Source organism: Rhinichthys klamathensis, unplaced genomic scaffold (assembly GCF_029890125.1).
Source record: "Rhinichthys klamathensis goyatoka isolate OS25496 unplaced genomic scaffold, OSU_Roscu_1.1 h1tg000305l_1, whole genome shotgun sequence".
NCBI lineage: Eukaryota > Metazoa > Chordata > Actinopteri > Cypriniformes > Leuciscidae > Rhinichthys > Rhinichthys klamathensis.
Window position 1 is genome coordinate 477,157 of NW_026606824.1, and position 20,635 is coordinate 497,791.

General features: G+C 36.9%; 1 protein-coding gene across 1 annotated transcript; it reads left to right on the forward strand.

Moving 5' to 3' along the window:
• The first annotated feature begins 1,529 nt into the window (after positions 1 to 1,529).
• rabggta (Rab geranylgeranyltransferase subunit alpha) lies at positions 1,530 to 18,556 on the forward strand. Its single transcript, XM_056270716.1, has 17 exons — positions 1,530 to 1,618; positions 1,975 to 1,998; positions 3,076 to 3,186; positions 3,257 to 3,381; positions 4,297 to 4,484; positions 4,574 to 4,807; positions 6,030 to 6,113; positions 6,208 to 6,290; positions 6,497 to 6,592; positions 7,323 to 7,428; positions 7,549 to 7,600; positions 12,568 to 12,656; positions 12,790 to 12,878; positions 13,126 to 13,242; positions 15,130 to 15,243; positions 16,535 to 16,622; positions 18,383 to 18,556. The coding sequence occupies exons 2-17, from the start codon at positions 1,996 to 1,998 to the stop codon at positions 18,529 to 18,531; spliced, it is 1,728 nt and encodes a 575-aa protein (XP_056126691.1). The 5' UTR covers positions 1,530 to 1,618; positions 1,975 to 1,995; the 3' UTR covers positions 18,532 to 18,556.
• The last annotated feature ends 2,079 nt before the right edge of the window (positions 18,557 to 20,635 follow it).

The following is a 20,635-nucleotide window of genomic DNA, read 5'->3' on the forward strand; positions in this document are numbered from 1 at the left end:
AATTGTTTAATACAATATCATGGAAAATAAAACATGCAAGACGATTCAGGACTTGTGTAACATCTTATTTGTTTGAAAACCCTTTAATACAGTAGAAGCACATTTAAAATAATGCATAAATGACATCAGCGTACTTATGACCGAAGCCTTACAAACTGGTGCCTTTATTTACTAGTGCACTGGATATACACTTTCTGTATATCTCTCATACTAACTAGTTATTTGTAAAAAGAAAAAAACCTTGACTGTCAATTTGACAAGATGTTTTAATGTTTGTCTTTTTGTTTTTGAATTGGGTTGATCTGTACATATTTATTCTCGCTCGTGTGTGTGTGTGTGTTTGCTTGTATAAAACGTGTATACTCAAGAATGAATAAAGGAGGGATTTAACAGATTGAATGTATACTTGCATTGAACGACTGACATGACATGAATGATGTGGTTCAATTCTAATTTGCTTTGTAACATTTAAACAGTGTTTGTAATGTGGTCTAATTTCATCTGTACTTCTACATAAAATATATATTGTCTCAATACATGATTTGGTGGATGTTGTCGTTGCCCTCAGGAGCTGTTGATTTGTACACTTCCTGAAGAAACTGCTGGTGTGGTTGCCGTGAGCAGTTTGTTTTTATTGAGAGATTAAACTATACAATTCCTGCTTGAGTTCATAAAAGGCAAAGAGACAAACGTAAGAAGATAGTCTTCTTTATTTCTGCATTACATGGTGTCCCAGAAACAGTCTCTGGTTACTGCAGGATTATGGTCTCCGCACAATAACTCGACTCTCTCAGAGGACTTGTTGCGAGTAAACCAATCTTATCAAATCTGTCCTATTTTGGGATTTAAACTATAAAGAAATGCGTGGAAACATGGATGTGCGTGTTGAGCAGCCATCTGAATGCATGTTGTATGAAGCCTGTATACGTTTACACAGCTCTGTCTGACAGAAAATTGATACCTTTATTTGTAGGGACAAAAAGATAACTAGAAAATGATCGAGTATAATGATTTTATTTTATTTTGTTGCTACTCATTAATTGAACTAAATTTCAATAACATGTTTTTATTAATTAGCCTACTCAGCAAATAACCAAACATATTAAATGATTTGACGAATGCACTTGTGAGCACGTACGTACACAACAAATATTAGTTATTTTGCCACTAAGATTAATATTAACCAGATTTGCATGCTTTATTATATACAGGTCTGTTATTTGTTTTAGTTTTTTTTTTTTTTTTAAAGAGAAATTTAATAAAAATGTATAAATAAAACTCTATAATAAAAATCGTCCTACTTTATATGCCTATAAGTGTCTTTAACTACTATAGGCTACTAACATTTATTTGTTACAGTTTGATATTTAGCAGTTATTGTGTAGGCCTACATGCGTTTTTTTACATTGTACTTATTTTTTTATTTAGTAGTAAAGTGTGGCCACACAAATACACGCAGAGATTTCCAGACATCTCACGCAGTTTTTGTCTTCTAATCTAGAGGGCTCTAGTGAATTTTCGACGATGACGTATTTTTGAAGCGACGGAAGAGTTGTTTGTAGTACAGTTCGCATTTATCACATATCCTGCACAGCACACCCTGAAGTCAAACACACAGGTAAAACATAAACGCTATTCATCATGCAAAGCTGTTTAATATGTAACGTTAGGCTTATAATGTTTCGCCCGAAACTGTACCCTCGGGTTTAAGCAGTGTTTAAGTAACGCGTGCTGTGAAGCTTGATTGTGCATCATCAGTATGACAGATCAATCATCCAGAGGTGTTTAACGTTAGACCTGTGATGACTTTATAGCTCTACACACATGTGTTATTGCGGTTTAAGCGGTAGGAAGTGTGTGCTGATGCGATATTTCACATTTTAAATGACATGGATGGAGCTCTTCATTCAGTCTGTGTTATGGGTGTGTCATATTCAGATTCAAGAGGTAACGTTATCGTTTTCCTTTTTATAGATCTTAATCAAGTGGTGAATTATGGTGAGTTATTCTTCCTTTCAGTGTAATGCCATTTCCTCTACTTTGCCCTAAATATAATCATTCTCATGTGACAGACCCTTAAAAATAATCATGTGACGGACCCTTAAATATGAACATTTTTATGTGACGGACCCTTAAATATGATCATGTGACGGACCCTTAAATATGAACATTCTCATGTGACGGACCCCTAAATATGTTCATTCCCATGTGACGGACCCCTAAATATGATCATTCCCATGTGACGGACCCCTAAATATGTTCATTCCCATGTGACGGACCCCTAAATATGATCATTCCCATGTGACGGACCCCTAAATATGAACATTCTCATGTGACGGACCCCTAAATATGATAATTCTCATGTGACGGACCCCTAAATATGTGACCGACCCCTAAATGTGTTCATTCTCATGCGACGGACCCCTAAATATGATCATTCTCATGTGACGGACCCCTAAATATGTGACCGACCCCTAAATGTGTTCATTCTCATGCGACGGACCCCTAAATGTGTTCATTCTCATGCGACGGACCCCTAAATGTGTTCATTCTCATGCGACGGACCCCTAAATGTGTTCATTCTCATTATGATCATATCAGATGATCAGATATAATATAAAACTCAAATTATACTGTGTAAAAATGAACAGTATAAATATGGCTAAAATCCTTAGTTTCTATTGCGTTATATTGTTTTACTTTTTGTTCTATTCACTCTGATAAGGTACCAAATACATCTATGCTGTTAGATGTATTTAAATAATTGTATTTATTTATCGTAATCAGGTTCTTATTTTTATGGAAGCTTGTTTTTGCCAAGGAATAAAACAATTTAAAAGATAATTGCGACTTTTTATCTCACAATTCTGTCTTTTTTCTCGCAATTGTGACAGAAAAAAAAGGTCAGAATTGTGAGATAAAGTCGCAAATACGTTTTTTTTTATTTTTTTTTATTTCGAGCTGAAAGCTTCCATATTATTCATTTAGTTATTGAAACCTGTAAACTTTCCCATGGACCCCTGGCACTTGAAAAGCCCTGCATCTGACGTGTGTGTGTGTGTGTGTGTGTGTCAGCACGGACGTGTGAAGTTAAAGTCAACAGCGCAGCAGGAGGAGGAGAAGAGGAAAGAGCGAGAGAAGAAGCTGAAGGCGTTTGTGTGCGCTCGCGATGCCGTCCTGAAGAAGGTTTGTCCCGCAGCGTGTGTGTAACGAGTGTGTAGCGTGACAGTGTGTGATCGCTCTGTCTGTGTGTCAGAGGAGCGCGGGGGAACAGGACGAGGAGGCTCTACACCTGACTCAGCTGCTCCTGTCCTCAAACCCCGACATCGCCACCCTGTGGAACTACAGGAGAGAAGTTCTCCTGCACCTGGAGACGCTACGGTGAGAGAGAGCGCTTCCTTTCACTCCAGGACAGGGTACGAGTTTCTGTGCTGCTGTGTTGTGAATGTAGAAGTGTGAGCTTGACTTAGGAGTCATTTTAACCTGTTGAGGTATGTTGCATTTCTTTCATTTTTTGGTCAACAACATCAGATTCCACATCTGTGTACGGTCACATCAAATATTTATGGCATGTGTTGACAATCTAGTGTTCACTTGTCATCGCAATCAGATAGTCTTACAGTGTTGAGAGATGACGGTGTCCTAATAACCATATTTGCATGTCACGTGTATTAAATGTTTAATCTCTTTGTTTTTTGGGGTGAAAAAATTAACTAAACATTGTTTTTTTTTAGTTTTTTTGATTAGAAATCTAATATTTTTCTTTATACCCAAGGCTTCTGAAAAATGTGTTACATTTTATTTCTGATTATTATAATATTTAGCAAATATTATATCTAGATTTATTTCATAGTTATGCAAACCACACACGTATTAAATGCAGAAATCCATTTTGTTTGGTGAAAATGTGTTTTTGTACTAAAAATATCAAAACAAATTTATTTGATCCCATCAGCTTTATTTTGGTCTTGTTTAAATTTATTACGAAATATTTTGCCAATATGCTTTGTGACTAGATTCTAGTATGTATATTATTCATATCATACATGTATAAAATCCAAAATCTTTAAAAAAAAGTATCAAAAAGATTTTTTTACTATTTTTCTTTCTGTCCAGGGCTTCTGAAAAATGACATTTAATTCTAATTATTCTGGTATTTTGACTAATATAATTTATTAGTAACTAGATTTATATCATATTTAATGTATATTGAATGAATGTGTGTGTGAATGAATTTCGCCCCCTGCCGAAAGAGCCTCTTGAAGCCGTCTCTCTCTCTCTCTCCTGCTCCTCTAGAGAGAAGGATGCGGTGCAGAAGCTGTACGAGTCTGAGCTGCTCTTCATCGAGGCCTGTCTGAAAGTGAACCCCAAGTCTTACGGCTGCTGGCACCACCGCACCTGGGTGAACACGCGCCTGCCCCGGCCCGACTGGACCCGGGAGCTCGGGCTCTGCGACCGCTGCCTCGGCCTGGACGAGCGCAACTGTACGACTGAACCAGAATGGACTGTGTGTTGCTCAGATTAGCATGTTTCTCCGTGTGCTAACGTGTGTTCCTCCTGCCTCTTCCCTCAGTCCACTGCTGGGATTACCGCCGCACGGTGGTCAAGGAGTCCGGTGTTTCTGTCGAGCAGGAGCTGCAGTTTACAGATCGCCTGATTGGCTCCAATTTCTCCAACTACTCCAGCTGGCATTACCGGAGCACGCTGTTACCTCGGCTCCGCCCCCAGCCGGCCCCTGACTCCGCCCCCAGCACAGCCTCGCCTCTGGGTCACTCGCACCGAGTCTGTGAGGAGCAGCTTCTGAAAGGTACAAAGCTTTAAGGCATCGAGACTTTCAGCACATCCTGGACACTGTATTGACCAATCAGTATTTTTAATCTCTGCATTTGTGGAACAGCAAATAGTATATGAGCTCATGATGTTCACTACCACTAAAAGATTTGGGGTCGGTCCAATTTGTAATGTTTTAAATGTAGAAAGCAGTCTCTTCTGCTCACCGAGGCTGCATTTATTTGATCATGCATAAAGTAAAAATAGTAATATAGTGAAATATTGTGAAAAATTGTAATACGTGTGAATATACCGTATTGTAAAAAGTCATTTATTCCTGCGTTCAAAGCTGTATTTTCAGCATCATTACTCCAGTCTTCAGTGTCACATGATCCTCCAGAAATCACTCTGATATGATGATTTGATGCTCAAGAAACGTTTCTGATTATTATCAATGTTTATGCCGTTTAATATTTTAGTTGTAACCATGATTGTATTATTCTTTGATGAGTTAAAAAGAACAGCATTTATTTGCAATAGCATTTTTTTTTATCAATTAATCAATTTAATGCATTGCTAAATAAAAGTATTAATTTCTTTTTAAAATATCATATTGACCCCAAACATGTGAACGGTCGTTCAGACTGCGCCATTTTCTGATCCCATTCTTCCTTATAGTTAGCTTTAAGTTTCTGTGTATTACAAATGAAAACAATACAAAATATATATTATTTATGTCTCACACAGAAAAAAAATGTGCTTATGCAATCAGAAAAGACATTTCTAGAATTACAGTATGATAATGTGCAGTCATTAGCACAAAATAAACCTAGAAACTGATTTTGACTGTACATTTATAATGCGTATTACACAGCTGCATCAAAATACATAATTGGAAAGGAAATATATATTTGAGTTGAAATTATTTTTATTATGTGAGAAGACTGTATACTATAAAACAATTGTTTGCAATTTTTCTCTTATTATTTCTCATGTTGTATTTTCTGTGTGGTGTTTGTGCTCTTGAAGGCTGTTAGTCTCTTAGTCGTGAGTGACATGATAATATGGTCAAGACCTGGAGCTACTTTATATCTGTGCAAAAATAATCTACACAGAATATGTCAGCCAATCACAATCAAGCGTCTAGGATGTTGTGGTATTAACTAAAATATTTGACCTCAGGTTACCGCGTTTGACCAGTCAAAGGTATTTCAGTGAGCCATGTAAGAGGATATTGATTTCTGACTTTATTTCTCTAGAATATGAGCTGGCCCATAATGCCTTCTTCACCGACCCCAACGATCAGAGCGCCTGGTTCTACTACCGCTGGCTGCTGGGCCGAGGTGAGTGTGTGTGTGTGTGTGTGTGTGTGTGTTTTCTGCACATTTGACGTGACAAGTCTGCTCACCCCTGCTGTGTGTGTGTGTGTGTGTGTAGCAGACCGAGAGGAGATGATCAGCTGTGTGTATGTCAGCCGGGAGGGCGAGAGGGTGTCTGTCGCCTTCTCCAAACCTGTTCAGGTAAGTGACCGCTGAGAGAAATCCACCAGCACTATTTAACCAGCACAGAGTGAATGAGTGAGTGTCTCTCTCTCTCTCTCTCTCTCTCTCTCTCTCTCTCTCTCTCTCTCTCTCTCTCTCTCTCTCTCTCTCTCTCTCTCTCTCTCTCTCTCTCTCTCTCTCTCTCTCTCTCTCTCTCTCTCTCTCTCTCTCTCTCTCTCTCTCAGGCGCTGTCAGTTGGTCTGATGCTGGTGTTGGACGGGCAGCCTCAGCCGGTGGAGTGGAGATGCGCCCATCCGCGTTTCCGTCACAGTCCTGTCTGGGTATCCTTCACTTCCGGGTCACCAAGCAGTGCCATTCCTGTTTTAAAGAGGACCTATTATGCTTTTGTTATGCTTATGTTTTTGTTATGCTCATTGTAGTCTTGAGTTTTCTTCAGGGAATGAACACATCACAATATTCCTCATTTAAATAATTCCCGCCAAAAGCATATGCAGAATAAAGGGGCGGGGCCTGGTTGAGTTAGTTAGTAGTGTCGAAACTGGCTGTTATTGTAAGGAGCGGGACATTTCCCAAACACGCTCAAAGTGCTCGACCAATCACAACACACTTCTCCAGCCGACCAATCAAAGCACACTGTGCTTTTCAGAAGGAGGGGCGTTACTGACAGACTGGGAAGAGAGGTGCTGCAACAATGACAAATATGGGGAAAAATAAAAAATTTTTTTTTTTGAACATTCAAGCATGAAAATCTGATCTAGTTGAGCCCTAAAACAAGATCAAGACTCTAACCTTGATGAAACTCGCCTGCCTGCAGCTTTTTATATTATTCCTGAAGACCTGGATTAGCTTGTTCAAATGTGTTTGATTTGGGTTGGAACTAAACTGCAGGAAAGTGGATCTCTAGGGCCAGAGTTAAGAAACACAAAAAGAGGCATTTAGCAGAATTTCCCAGATGCTCTTTTCCAGACAAAAAGCTCTTCCTTTGTTTGTAAAGCACTTGAGCTATAGCTTTCATCCACAAGAACACAGATCTTTAACCGTTTCTGTCAGCTGTGTGATCTTCCCCCCGGCTCCATCATTGACATGAGTAATGAACACAACCTGACCGTCCACTGGACAGAGAAACACACACACAGAGACTGTGCTCTCTACACAGGTGAGCGTCACACTGACACACGAGTGTGTGTGTGTGTGTGTGTGTGTGTGTGTGTAAGCAAGGAAGTTGAAGAAGAGTGATGGATGCAGACTGTGTGTGAACTTCTCTGTCATGTTTTAGGCTGTGCTGAAAGCTGGTGCAGAGACTCTGCTACTGATCAGGAACTGTTCAGGTACTTCTGTGCGTTTCTTTGTGTGTTTTTAATTGTTTGATGTTTTTTCTTTTTACCACCTAAACCCTTCATCTCTCAGGTGTGAAGGTGAAGAGCTTGCTTCGTAAGTTTAATATTGTGCATATGCAACAAATAAAGAATAAAGCCATTTTATTGGCAACATGCATCTGTCCATAAATCTCAGCCTAATTAATGCACTACCATTTAAAAGTTTAGGGTCAGTAAGAATTTTTTTTTTTTTTTTACTTTTTAGCAAAGATGCATTAAATTGAGGAAAAAGTGACAGTAAAGAAATTTATAATTCTACAGTACATTTTTATTTCAAATAAACTTTAAATTTTTTATTTAAGTTCTTTTGATCTTTCTATATATATCAAAGAAACCTGAAAAAAAGTATCACGGTTTCCACAAAAGTATGAAGCAGCACATCTGTTTTCAACATGGATAATAATCAGAGATGTTTCTTGATCATCATATTAGAGTGATTTCTGGAGGATCATGTGACACTGAAGACTGGAGTAATGATGCTGAAAACTCAGCTTTTTTAATCACAGGAATAAATTACATTTTAAAATATATTCACATAGAAGGTAGTTATTTAAAACTATAACAATATTTCATAATATTACTGTATTTTTGATCAAATAAATGCAGCCTTTTTGAGCAGGAGAGACTTCTTTCAAAAGCAAAAATAATAACCCCACACTTTTGACTGATAGTGTGTATATTAAAAACTATTTAAACAGTTTTGATAAAAAAGTTAAAGTGAATTTACATTTTTAAATATAGTTTTTATTAAACACTAAAACACATTTTGTATTTCTCAAAACAACTGTAAATCTGCAATAATTTAACTTTTCTTAATCTTGCATGTGTCACTAACATGTTTTTGCCGCAGCAAAACTCCAACGTCCTTCTCATGTTTCGCTCATGGGGGCAAATGTTTGTTGAGCATTGATAATTAAAGTTGGCCATTTCTTGTGATACGATGCATAACGTCAGAAATCAGTGCTGAATCTCAGCTCAGTGTGTGTGCGGCTCTCGGGTGTGTGACCCGCCCTCTGCCTGTCAATCGCTGGCAGATTCAGGTTTGCTGACATGTCTGCCGAGGGCGGGGTTTCGGTTTCAGTTAGAATGAAACTTTTATGTCAACTGTGTTACAATGAACAAAAAAAGGGCATTAAACGTGTTAATGATCAGGGTTTCCGCGGGGTTGTAAAAGGTAGTAAAAGGTAGTAAATTAAATTATGCCAAATTAAGGCCAGTAAAAAGTAGTAAAAAGTAGTAAACGTCATCTGACGAAGTAGTAAATTTTCGAACCCCCATCCAACTAGGCCTATGAGTTTCAATTTGTGTTAAGTGCAGGACTTTGTTCTAAAATTCGCGTGGATTTATTTATATGTTGCGAGTAGGACCTGTGCGATATCATGTGACGTGGTGTTTGTTCGTTCGCGCGCGCTGAAACAAACTGGGTACCCGGCTGGCCTGGCTTGCTGCCCAACCTGTTCGCGAGTTCGCTTCTATTTCAGTCATCAGTCGGCCGCCAAAGCCATATTTGATCGGTGAGTAGCCTAATGTAGACGACTGACTGCTACGCTTGTGACAGGGTGCATGTTAACTGAAAGAAGGAACAGAGAGAGAGCCCCGGCTGCGCGCGCGCACTCAATTCACTCTTGCTCTCTCTCCCTCGCTCATATTAATCAAAATCAATTGACAGACACGATGGTAAAAGGTCGGAAGACCGAAGTTTCACGTGGCGCAATTGGAAATTTATTTCCCGCTGTGTGTGAATTGTGCTAAAAAAAACGTTGCCTTATCTTCTCTCACGGCGTGTGCCACATTCAGCTGACATAACCACACTTTCAATAAAGGAAAAATCTATCCTAAAAAAACCTATTTGTTGACACAAATTTTGTGCGATGTCCTAACTGATGGGATAACCACACAATGCGTACACGTCCGCTAATGACGCGTCACTTTAATGAATGGTTAAAACAACTGATCTGTCCTCACGGGACTTCTGAATCGGTAACACAATATGGTTCCATTTATTAAAATCTAGTTAACTACATTAGTTAACATGAACTATTAATAAACTGCACGTCTACATCATTAATTAATCTTTCTTAATGTCAATTTCACCATATAGCCTACATTATTGAAATCAAAAGTTGTATTTGTTAACATTAGTTGATGCACTGTGAAGTAATATGAACAAACAATTCATGTATGTTGTAAACTACGTAGTATTTTCAGGTTATTTATGTTATAATGTGTAGAAACATTGCAAAAAAAAAAAAAAAATTAGTTTAGACTGGAGTGAGGTGAAACCAGAAAAAAAGTGCAAAGCAAGTTGTTATCTAGCAGCAATTTTTGTTATTTAATTTAAAAAAAAGAAAGAAGTATATCTGGCAGCTAATTCTATTAAATTTTACAGTATATGGTAGAAAATTAGACTTCAATAAACTTTTAAAATAAACTTTTTAATGCTCCGTTTTTATTCTACTTTTTGATATTGATATGATTATACCAAAACAATTATCACGTCCAGCAAAGAAGTATTTTTTTTTTTAAAAGGGCAAGAAAGGATAAGTGTCTGTCGGCCACCACCGAAGACCAATTTTGACCAAGGAAAAAACCCTGGACATTATGGGAAAATGCAAGTTTTCGAAGATATTTCATTACTTTACTTGTCTCTATATACGCCACTACAGTTGCATCTTGAAGTCGTGATGGTATTAAAAAATATAGTGAAGGTATTAAAAGGTATTAAATTCATTTTAAGAATTTCTGTGTATACCCTGTATTAAATGAAAGATAAAATATGATAGAGCAATATAATGAACAGTGACAGAAACAGAAGCATGCTTTTTAGCAGGATTAATTAAGCATGAAAATATCTGAAGGAAATATATATTTGATGAACAAATTAAGCCAACTAATATGATTTATATTCTTTTGGTTTATCTACTAATACATATAAAAATTACAAATGCAGTGAAAATTCAGGGATCGGTTACGGTATCGATATCGGCGAGTACCAAAAATGAAAGTATTGGTATCCGTCTCGTTCTGCAAAAAGTGGTATCGTGCATCCCTAATTGAAAATATTTAACGGGTTCGCGTGAGGGAGGAGCAAAGCAGTGCCATATTTGAAGCACATTTAGAGATGTGATTAAATAAATTGCTGTTTTGGGATAGTAATTTCACTGCTTAAGTCTGTGTGTGTGAGAATGTGTGTTTGTGGGTAAGTGTGTGTGATGTGACACACTTTATTATTAATCTTTATTAAAGTTTATGGCTGTTAAGTGTCATTTGTTTTTAAGTGCCAAGGTTATTATTCACCTTATTAGGGCTAAGGGCTAACGTAATGGTTAGGATAACTCAAGGGCTAGGGTTAAAGAGGTCATATAATGCCATTTTTGTACAAGTTAATATGAATCTTTAGGGTCTAAATGAAAACTTTGTAATATACTTTTATAAAAAATTCTCATTAGTATTTTAAGAAAACACTCATTTTACCAGCTCAAAAATAGCTCTGTTTTCAGCACGCCGTTTCAGTGCACAATCACATGCCTTTAAATGATAATGAGCTTTGGTCACCCCGCCCCTCTGCGTACACAGTTTTTAATAACACAATAACCATAACGCGTTGTTCATTATAAACGTGGGATTATGAATTATATTGAGAACATTGTAACGTTACATAGAATATATGTCGTGTTGGTAGTAAAAAATATTGTGGAGGTAGTAAAAAAGGTAGTAAAAGGTAGTAAATTCATCTCTATGATTCCTGCATAAACCCTGATGATGCACTGCATTAACATTATTTTTGACAGCCTTATCCATCATACATTTTATACATACAGGATCCAAGTTTAATGTGAATAATTGCATTCTTAGAGTGTGTGTATATTACATGTAAACTGTCTTTAATGATAATCGGTCCGACTTTATATTAAGTGGCTTTAAGTACTATGCACTTACATCAAAAAATAAGTACAATGCACTTTTTGTGTCCATGGTGTATTGTGTATCGCTGCTATTGAGATGTGATACTGGTAAGGTTAGGGACAGGTGTGTGTGGTATGGGTCGTTTTAAGGGTGGGTTAAGGTGTCAGGGAAGAGTCAACTGTGTAATTACTAATGTAATTACATAAATTAATTATAGCTGTAATTACATGCTGTTTTTTTAATATAAGTGTGTATGTGTGTGTGTGTGTGTGTGAGGTGTCAGGGAAGAGTCAACTGTGTAATTACTAATGTAATTACATAAATTAATGATAGCTGTAATTACATGCTGTTTTTTTAATATAAGTGTGTGTGTGTGTGTGTGTGTGTGTGAGGTGTCAGGGAAGAGTCAACTGTGTAATTACTAATGTAATTACATAAATTAATTATAGCTGTAATTACATGCTGTTTTTTTAATATAAGTGTGTATGTGTGTGTGTGTGTGTGTGAGGTGTCAGGGAAGAGTCAACTGTGTAATTACTAATGTAATTACTTAAATTAATTATAGCTGTAATTACATGCCGTTTTTTTAAAATAAGTGTGTGTGTGTGTGTGTGAGGTGTAAGGGTAGAGTCAACTGTGTAATTACATAAATTAATTATAGCTGTAATTGCATGCTGGTATTTTTAATATATAAGTGTGTGTGTGTGTGTGTGTGTGTGTGTGTGTCTGTGTCTACTTAACTATATTTTGGGGACAAATTTGTAGTGACTAAAACCTGACAAAATCTCCCTTTAGGGATTTCTTCATTTGTAAATCAAATCTAAAAAAGTCATTATTATTTTTTTAAATGCAAAAAATGCAGAAAGTTGTGTGTGATGGTTAGGTTTAGGAGTATAGTTAGTCCAAGTTGAGAGAATATACAGTTTGTACAGTATAAAAACCATTATGTCTATGGAAAGTCCCCATAAAACGTGAAAACAACTTCTGTGTGTGTGTGTGTGTGTGTGTTGCAGGAGTGAGCTGTCGGTTGAGAAAAGTTCAGTGCTACAGGCCGAGCTTCAGTCCTGCAATCAGCTGCTGGAGCTCGAGCCTCAGAACAAATGTAAGTGTGTGTGTGGGGGGCATCTGTTTTCATAAGGGTGTGTGTGTTTTATACATACATCCTTCACACAGCATTTGTATTTCCTGCATCATCGTGTAGAAAAGAAGCTGTTTTATGTCTGTGTGTGTTTCAGGGTGTCTGCTGACAATCATACTCCTCATGAGAGCTCTGGATCCTCTTGGCCATGAGAAAGAGACTCTGGCACATTTCCAGTCCCTCAAAGTGAGATCATACCACTGCATCCTCAACCATTACACATGCGCTGTCTACAGGACATGATGAACAACTAACAATACATCATTTAGGCAGTTATTTACATTAACAATGCCTTATAAAATCTCAGGACCTGCTTGGTTTATACTCCAGTAATGTGTCAATCATGTCAACCAAAACCCCTCACTGTAGGCAACCGTGATAGTGATGTTTGCCTCTGGAAGCCGTGTGATTGGTCGTTTTCTCGCTCTCACAGGAAGTGGACCCCATGCGCTCTTCCTACTACAGTGATTTGTGCAGCAAGTTTCTGATTGAAAACACCATCCTGAAAATGGAGTACGCAGAGGTGCGGGTGTTTAGCCTTTCCAATAAGGTAAGAGCGGCCGACCCGGGACTGACATTGTTATAGTTTCCAATTTTTCATTTAGTTTTTTATTCGCTTTATTTTCAAAGAGATTTTCCAATGAAGTTTTCTTATCTTATCAGTATATGAGGGATACATCTTCTTAATGCATATTTAATGTTAAAAAAATTATAAATTAAGTTCAAGCTAGACTTTTAACAGTTTAATTACCCTTCGCCGTTATTTGGGGGTAATTTTAAAGTCGGCATGAATTTTTTAAAATGTATTTTCTTAATGGAGGCCGCTGGCTTTATTGTGAACAATTTAAGAAAGCATTTTTTTTTTTTTTTATAAAATGACTTTAAAATCTTAAATGTCATAATGTGTGTGACATAATGCAAGACTGCCAATTGCAAATCAGTTGCTTTCAGATCCGCCTTCATTAATACATACGATATTATTTTTTAAATGTTATTTTTGAAAGCATTTATGAATATTTTAGTTTCACTTTTTAAAAATTATTCTTTATTTCAGTTTATTATTATTTTAAATAGTTTCAGTTTGAATATACTAAAATAATCTTGTCCTGTTTATTGTGTTCATTTAACTAAATATTAAAATATGTGAAGTTGAAGTTATTACATAAAAATATTTTTTGTAAACTTATGTATTCCCTTAAATTTCCAGGATGTTTAAAAAAAGAAGAAAAAGATTTCTTTACTGTGCTTGACGTAGTGAACGTGACTGAATTGTTTAAATGTTTCACTCGTGTGTAATTGAATGGCATGACGGAAACATGAGCAATATACAATGAAATAGTCTTACTCAACCATTTGCACGTGAGAGATAACTTTCTAAATCTTTGATAGGCCTTTCAGCCATTTAATAGAGTGCATTTTGAATATGATATCCTGTCAAACTATGTTTGTACTCAACTCATTGAGTCATCATTACCATTCGAGTCTTAAATACACGGAAATAAAAACTGTATTGGCATCATTTCAGGGTGCAAGATGCAATGCAATCACTCATACGGTGTGGATTTTTTTTGTGAATCTTTTAAAGACAAGAATAATTTCTGATTTAATATAATTTCTGAGGGCTTGCTGAGCAGATTAAATGGAATACATACCGAAAAATGTTGAATGGTAAAGAATGGAAAAGAAACTTCAACCAAACAGATGAAGAATTCATTGTAATAATATATGTTTTCTCTTCTACATTAAAGGCAGCAATTTAGTTAGTTAGTTTGTTAGTCATGAAAGTTTTACTCCTATTAAGAATAAAATTGGAGTAGAAATGTATTAGACTGGAGGTGTGAATTCAGCATTTTATTTAACAAATCCCCATACATTCTGGTATAAATAAAATAATGTACACATTTTTCATTATTATTTAATGTTTCCATAGCCATGTTTTTTTCTGTATGTTTTTATTTATTTTCTGTGAATGCTTGTATTGTATTTATTGTTGTTTCTATGCACAATTTCATTTCAGTGTGGCATAAATTCTCTTCAATACAAAGAATGACAAACTACAAAGAATTATTGTTTGGGTGCGCCTATCAAAGGTTCACTATGCAGTAACTATAGAAACACCCATGTGGCTGAATCACAGTGAGAACACACAGCTCCTCCTCGTTTCTGTCAGCGGAGTGACAACAGCAGTCACACCCGGTGTTCCAGAACATGTGCATTACAATAATCTACACCAGTATAACACCAAGCCATCATACATGCTTTACTTGTTTTCTTACTTTCAAACAGTGGCTCGCTGAGTTTCTCTGGCGTTGACCACATCCTTCTGCACAACATGCTCTGTTCTTTTTGGTCAATGTTACATTGCTTGAAAACAAAGATGAACTTGGAATATCTCGCAGTGATACATCTTGTTTTGTCGGTCTCTCTCCTACATCAGAAGCTGACGACCTTGTGTCACCTCGATCAGCTTCTCTTGGTGACCCACATCAACCTCTCCTCCAATCAGCTTGTGCGGCTGCCACCTCAGTTTGCCATGTTGCAGTGCCTAGAGGTGAACCCATACTGCTTTTCCTCATTTTCCCCACAAATAACGGGTAGGGACCATTTACATAGAATGCGTTTTTGCTGTAAAAAGAGATGTCCTTTATCTGCAAGCAATCACATCATTACAGTATGCCACAAGCTGATCCCGCAGCCAATGACATTGCTTGCTCAACATTTAAATAGTCTGGTTCATTGTTTGCTGTAGGCTAGTCCTTCAGTATCAGATAAACTCTGAACCCCTCCACCTCCCCAGCTCCACCTGGCTAGATCTGCTACAGGATTTATGTATATATATATTCATGTAGCAGCAGATCTTACATGCGGTGTGTGTCCGTGTGTCTATTAGCAGTAGCAAGTCCATACTGCAACAACAGCAGCGTAGCAGATCTAGTCCGCCAAGACCAATATATTCAATAACACGCTAAAACTATCCCGGGAGTTGTCATGACTGAACTTCTTTTTTAACTTTGGCGCTCTTTATTCAATACTGAAATATCTGAAACGCATCCAATACTCATTTTCCGCAGAATAGATACACAATACCAGCTGCTCTCTCTCTCTCTGACAGCGAGTGACACACAAACCCGCCTCCACTCACTCACTCGTTTCATTTGCTGCGGATGAATATTGTTGCTGTTACAAAGATAGATTTTGGCGTGGGATTGCACATATTGCGCATAATTTTACTCATTCCCGCAGATGTTGTCCTCACACCCGAACTGTGGCACATAAAGCCGCCTCTCAGCACTAAATTGAGTTCTTTTTCGCTGCTTATTGCACTTAAACAGTCAAATACAAACAAAATAATGTCAAAATGTCAGGTATTCATGTATGTTTTAAGTGAACATAAACAGTTGGGAAAGAAAACGCATGTGTAACAGTGTAATGGATCCATGCGTCAGGTTAAAGTGACAGCAGCCTAATAAACCTACTGCCAAATTATGAGATAATATTAAAAATATCTATATGGCTGTTTTTCCCCATGGTATCGATGTCAGAATTGTGGCCAGTGAAAATGCTGAGTGGCTCGTAACTTTGGAAAGACACTAGCCACAGTGGCTGGAGAGCGAAAAAGTTCATGTCAAGCCCTGCCGCTGTGTCGTGTGTGTGTTCCCGCAAAAGATGAGAGACTAGATGTTTGTCTAGCACGTGTTTGCATAGGTAGATAATGTGAAAGTAGCACAGTGGAATGGTAAAATGCATTCTGTGTGAACAACCCCCTAACCCCCTGTTTTTGTCGAGTGATCACACTGTAAAATGGCGAATTGCGCTTCACATGGAGTGGTTTAATGCTTCAGGTGCTGGAGGCCGATGATAACGCCATTGAAAGCCTGGAGGGACTGTATCATCTGCCTAAACTGGAGGAGGTTTCTCTGAAGAACAATCGTATCCTTTTCTTCTACAAATATGTGTCAAAACCCTTTTCTGGTGTCTGAGCCTTTTCTGGTGTTTGTTCATGTTAGTTCACAGTGCATTAACAAAAACAACATTTGATTTTAATAATGTATCAGTAAATGCTGAAATTAAAGGAGAACTCCGGCGCAAAATGAACCTTTGGTCTAATTACACATTGTTACCTAGTCAACCGTTATCTGAGATTTGTTTTCATGATTATCGAATGTAAATAGTTTTATCTCTAAAAACAGTTTAGCCTATAAAGCTAGTATAACGCTAGTATATTGGGCATAGATCAATGACAAATAAAAATCGCTTGTTAATACCACTAACAAGGCTCAAAATAGCCCCACACTACCACGGTAGCATAATGAGGGTCACTACCTTCAAACCGAAGCATTGAGAACTTTGTCAGTGTCCAGACAGTTTAATAAGAAGATATTTTAAACATACAGTCAACTTCGCGTATACAGGCAGAATCCATCTTTGAAATACAGCCTTTACCAGTCGATCTACGAACGCCGATCCAAGCCTGCTGTTCGCGCTCATCTTATCATTCTCACCAGCGCACTTGGATCGGCGTTCGTAGATCGACTGGTAAAGGCTGTATTTCAAAGATGGCTTCTGCCTGTATACGCGAAGTTGACTGTATGTTTAAAATATCTTCTTATTAAACTGTCTGGACACTGACAAAGTTCTCAATGCTTCGGTTTGAAGGTAGGGACCCTCATTATGCTACCGTGTTAGTGTGGGTCTATTTTCAGCCTTGTTAGTGGTATTAACAAGCGATTTTTATTTGTCATTACACTATGCCCAATATACTAGCGTTATACTAGCTTTATAGGCTAAACTGTTTTTAGAGATAAAACTATTTACATTCGATAATCATGAAAACAAATCTCAGATAACGGTTGACTAGGTAACAATGTGTAATTAGACCAAAGGTTCATTTTGCGCCGGAGTTCTCCTTTAATATTAACTAAGAGTAGTTAACTAATGAAACCTTATTGTAAAGTGTTACCGTTCTTTAAAGAAATTAATACTTTTTTTCAACAAGAATGTATTCAATTGATTAAAAGTGACAGTAAAGAAATTTATGAGACAAAATATTTTATTTTTCAAATAAATTCTGTTCTTTTGAACTTTCTATTAATCAAAGGATTCTGAAAAAAATCCACAAACATTTGAAAAACTGTTTTAAACATTGAAAGAAATGTTTCTTGAGCAGCATGTTTTTATAAAATTTCACATTCTAACTATTTTTACTGTATTTTGGTCAAATAAATGCAGTCTTACTGACCCCAAACTTTTGAATGGTAGTAAAAATTAAACATCCATATGTTACATATTAAACGGTATTAAAAAATATAGATTAAACAATATTATATGACTATATTTATATTTCTCTTTTACCAGTTAAGAATGTGTAATATACTGTATCAGTTAACTTGATTTCGATTGGTCAACTTTAGACACTCTTAACTTTGCAACTACATGCTAACTAACTCTCATTAGAGTATCAGTAGAGTATTAGACTGTTAGGTTCGGGTTTTTAGAATAAGTTGACATGTTCTTGCAAACTTACTTCTAGTCAGTAGAATGTCTAAACTGGACCATGGAAATAAAGTGTAACCTGCTGTATCTAATTATCTTATCTTGAGATTTTTAGTGTGTAATTTACATTTTGTGCATAATGCAATTTTTACACCGTGTTGTAACTGTAAAAAGTGTTTTCTTAATGCATTTCTCAGAAATCTGTAAACTGTCTGATGTTGAGTCATTGGTGTCCTGCACTAAACTGACCAGACTGGATCTGCGTGGAAACCCGGTCCACAAAACTGCCAACATCGAGTCTAAGCTCAGCCAGCTTTTGCCATTGGTTACTGCCCTGTCTCTTTGATGTGTGTGTGTGTGTGTGTGTGTGTGTGTGTGTGTGTGTGTGTGTGTGTGTGTGTGTGTGTGTGTGTGTGTGTGTCTCACTGACTTACTACATGTACTGCTTTAGATACTAATTAGAGCTCACTAACCATTTCTAAACCTGTACCTCGTGTGCTGAACCTGATCAGACTTACAGTGATGGTTCACCCAGAAATGAAGTCAGCCATTTGTTAGGCCATGTGTATTTGTATGTACGTATATTTTGATGAACGTTCATGCTGCTCTTTTCCATACAATGACAGTCCTAATTTAATTCAAATTAAATTACATTTAACTTTAGACACAGACATGAGAGAAATTTCAACAAAAAAAAGTTTGGTGAACTGTGCCTTTAAGAACAGTCAGCATCCTGTCTGTCTGTCTGTCTGTCTGTATGTTTGTGTTTGTGTGATAAATGACGGTTCTCATTTCAAATAAAGTTTGACCACTATGAACACCTGCATGCTGATAGAGAAAATCTGCTTTCACTTTTAACCCTTCAAGTTTTGAAGGTCCTGTTTATTGTTCTAGCGATGTATCGGTGAAGAGAAGCCATCTGTGGTGTGAATATTCACGCCAATAAAGAAACCCGTTTCTTCTTCCCCATGCTTGTGTCTAGTTGGGTCTAATTCTTTGATAACGTCACACTTTACATATTAGTCTGTGGGGTCTTATTAAAGACTATGTTGAGATGGAAGATGCAAATATGACTGCAAGCACCAAATTAAGGAACATGTTCCCCGATGTAATGTGCATTACATCGATGCGATGATTTGTTCAGTCATTAAGATATATAATATATATATATAATCTCTAGTGCCTTTGACTACTATTTACTTGCATTTAAAAAAAAGTTATAGAAGTAATTACAGCAATTTGGTATAGCAATTATGTTTGTTGAGCAGTAATTACAGGAGTATTGATGCTTTTGTAGTGGTTGATTCATAAAAGAGCACGTTTTTGCATGTATTAAGAATGGTTTGTATGGAATGTCGTGATAATGTATTTTAATGATCACTAAAGGATTCCTTGCTTTAAAATCCAGCTAAGACCAGCCTAACCAGCTAAAAAAAAGTGTTCAAAACCCCTCTAAAACCAGCCTGATAAACCAACTATGACCAGGCTGGGAGACCAGCCAAAACCAGGCTGGTTTTAGCTGGATCTTTCAGGGCTATGGAAATTCAAAACACTGAATGAGCTGAATCATGTATTTGAGTTACAGGATTTGTACCGTTCTAATGTTTGATGAACATCTTGACCAGGCTAACTTGTGTGTCATCTTCCATGCCCAGAATTACTCTTACGCTATTGCATGATTTTAAAACATCCCAGTCATCCTGTTAAACCAGTTCTCATGTAATCTTCCCACCGGTTCTTCGCCCTACCCTATATATAATAGTTAAATCTAGACACTTGCTGGAGTTCAATCCTAAATTAAACGCTCAGTCGATGAATTATATCGATAAGACACAATTACAACGGGTATTTTTAGAGTGGAGACGTGAACAAGGCATAAAGAAGACTGACACTTTTACAAACTGCAAAGGACTGCAAACAAGTAAGGAAAAACTTTATCATTCCATGAAAGGATCTCACCTGAGAAGGTGCCGACTGCTGTTTACTATATACTATTGTATTTTATTAGTGAATTACGGTTACTGTAGCATTTTGGTTGAAACTGTTTGGGAAATTAAACTGCAATAAAAAAAAATATGGAAACTATATATATTCTGGATGTCCAGATATGTCTCTCTCCAAATAACTGTTATGTAAGGGATTAGGGATAATGTACAGACAACTGCATGGCCATTATCAAAAAACAATCCCACACAGGGTCATCAGGACGACCCTGACCCTGAGCCAGAAGCAATTTATTTTGTGATAATTACCAGCCGACTGTCAAATGTTTGAAGTCGGTAAGATTTTTTTCCTTATGTTCACCAAGGCTGCATTTATTTTACCTAAAGTACAGTAAAAACAGTAACATTGTGAAATATTATTTCAATTTAAAATAGCTGTTTTCTATGAGAATATATTGTAAAAAGTAATTTATTCCTGATCAAAGCTGAATTTTCAGCATCATTATT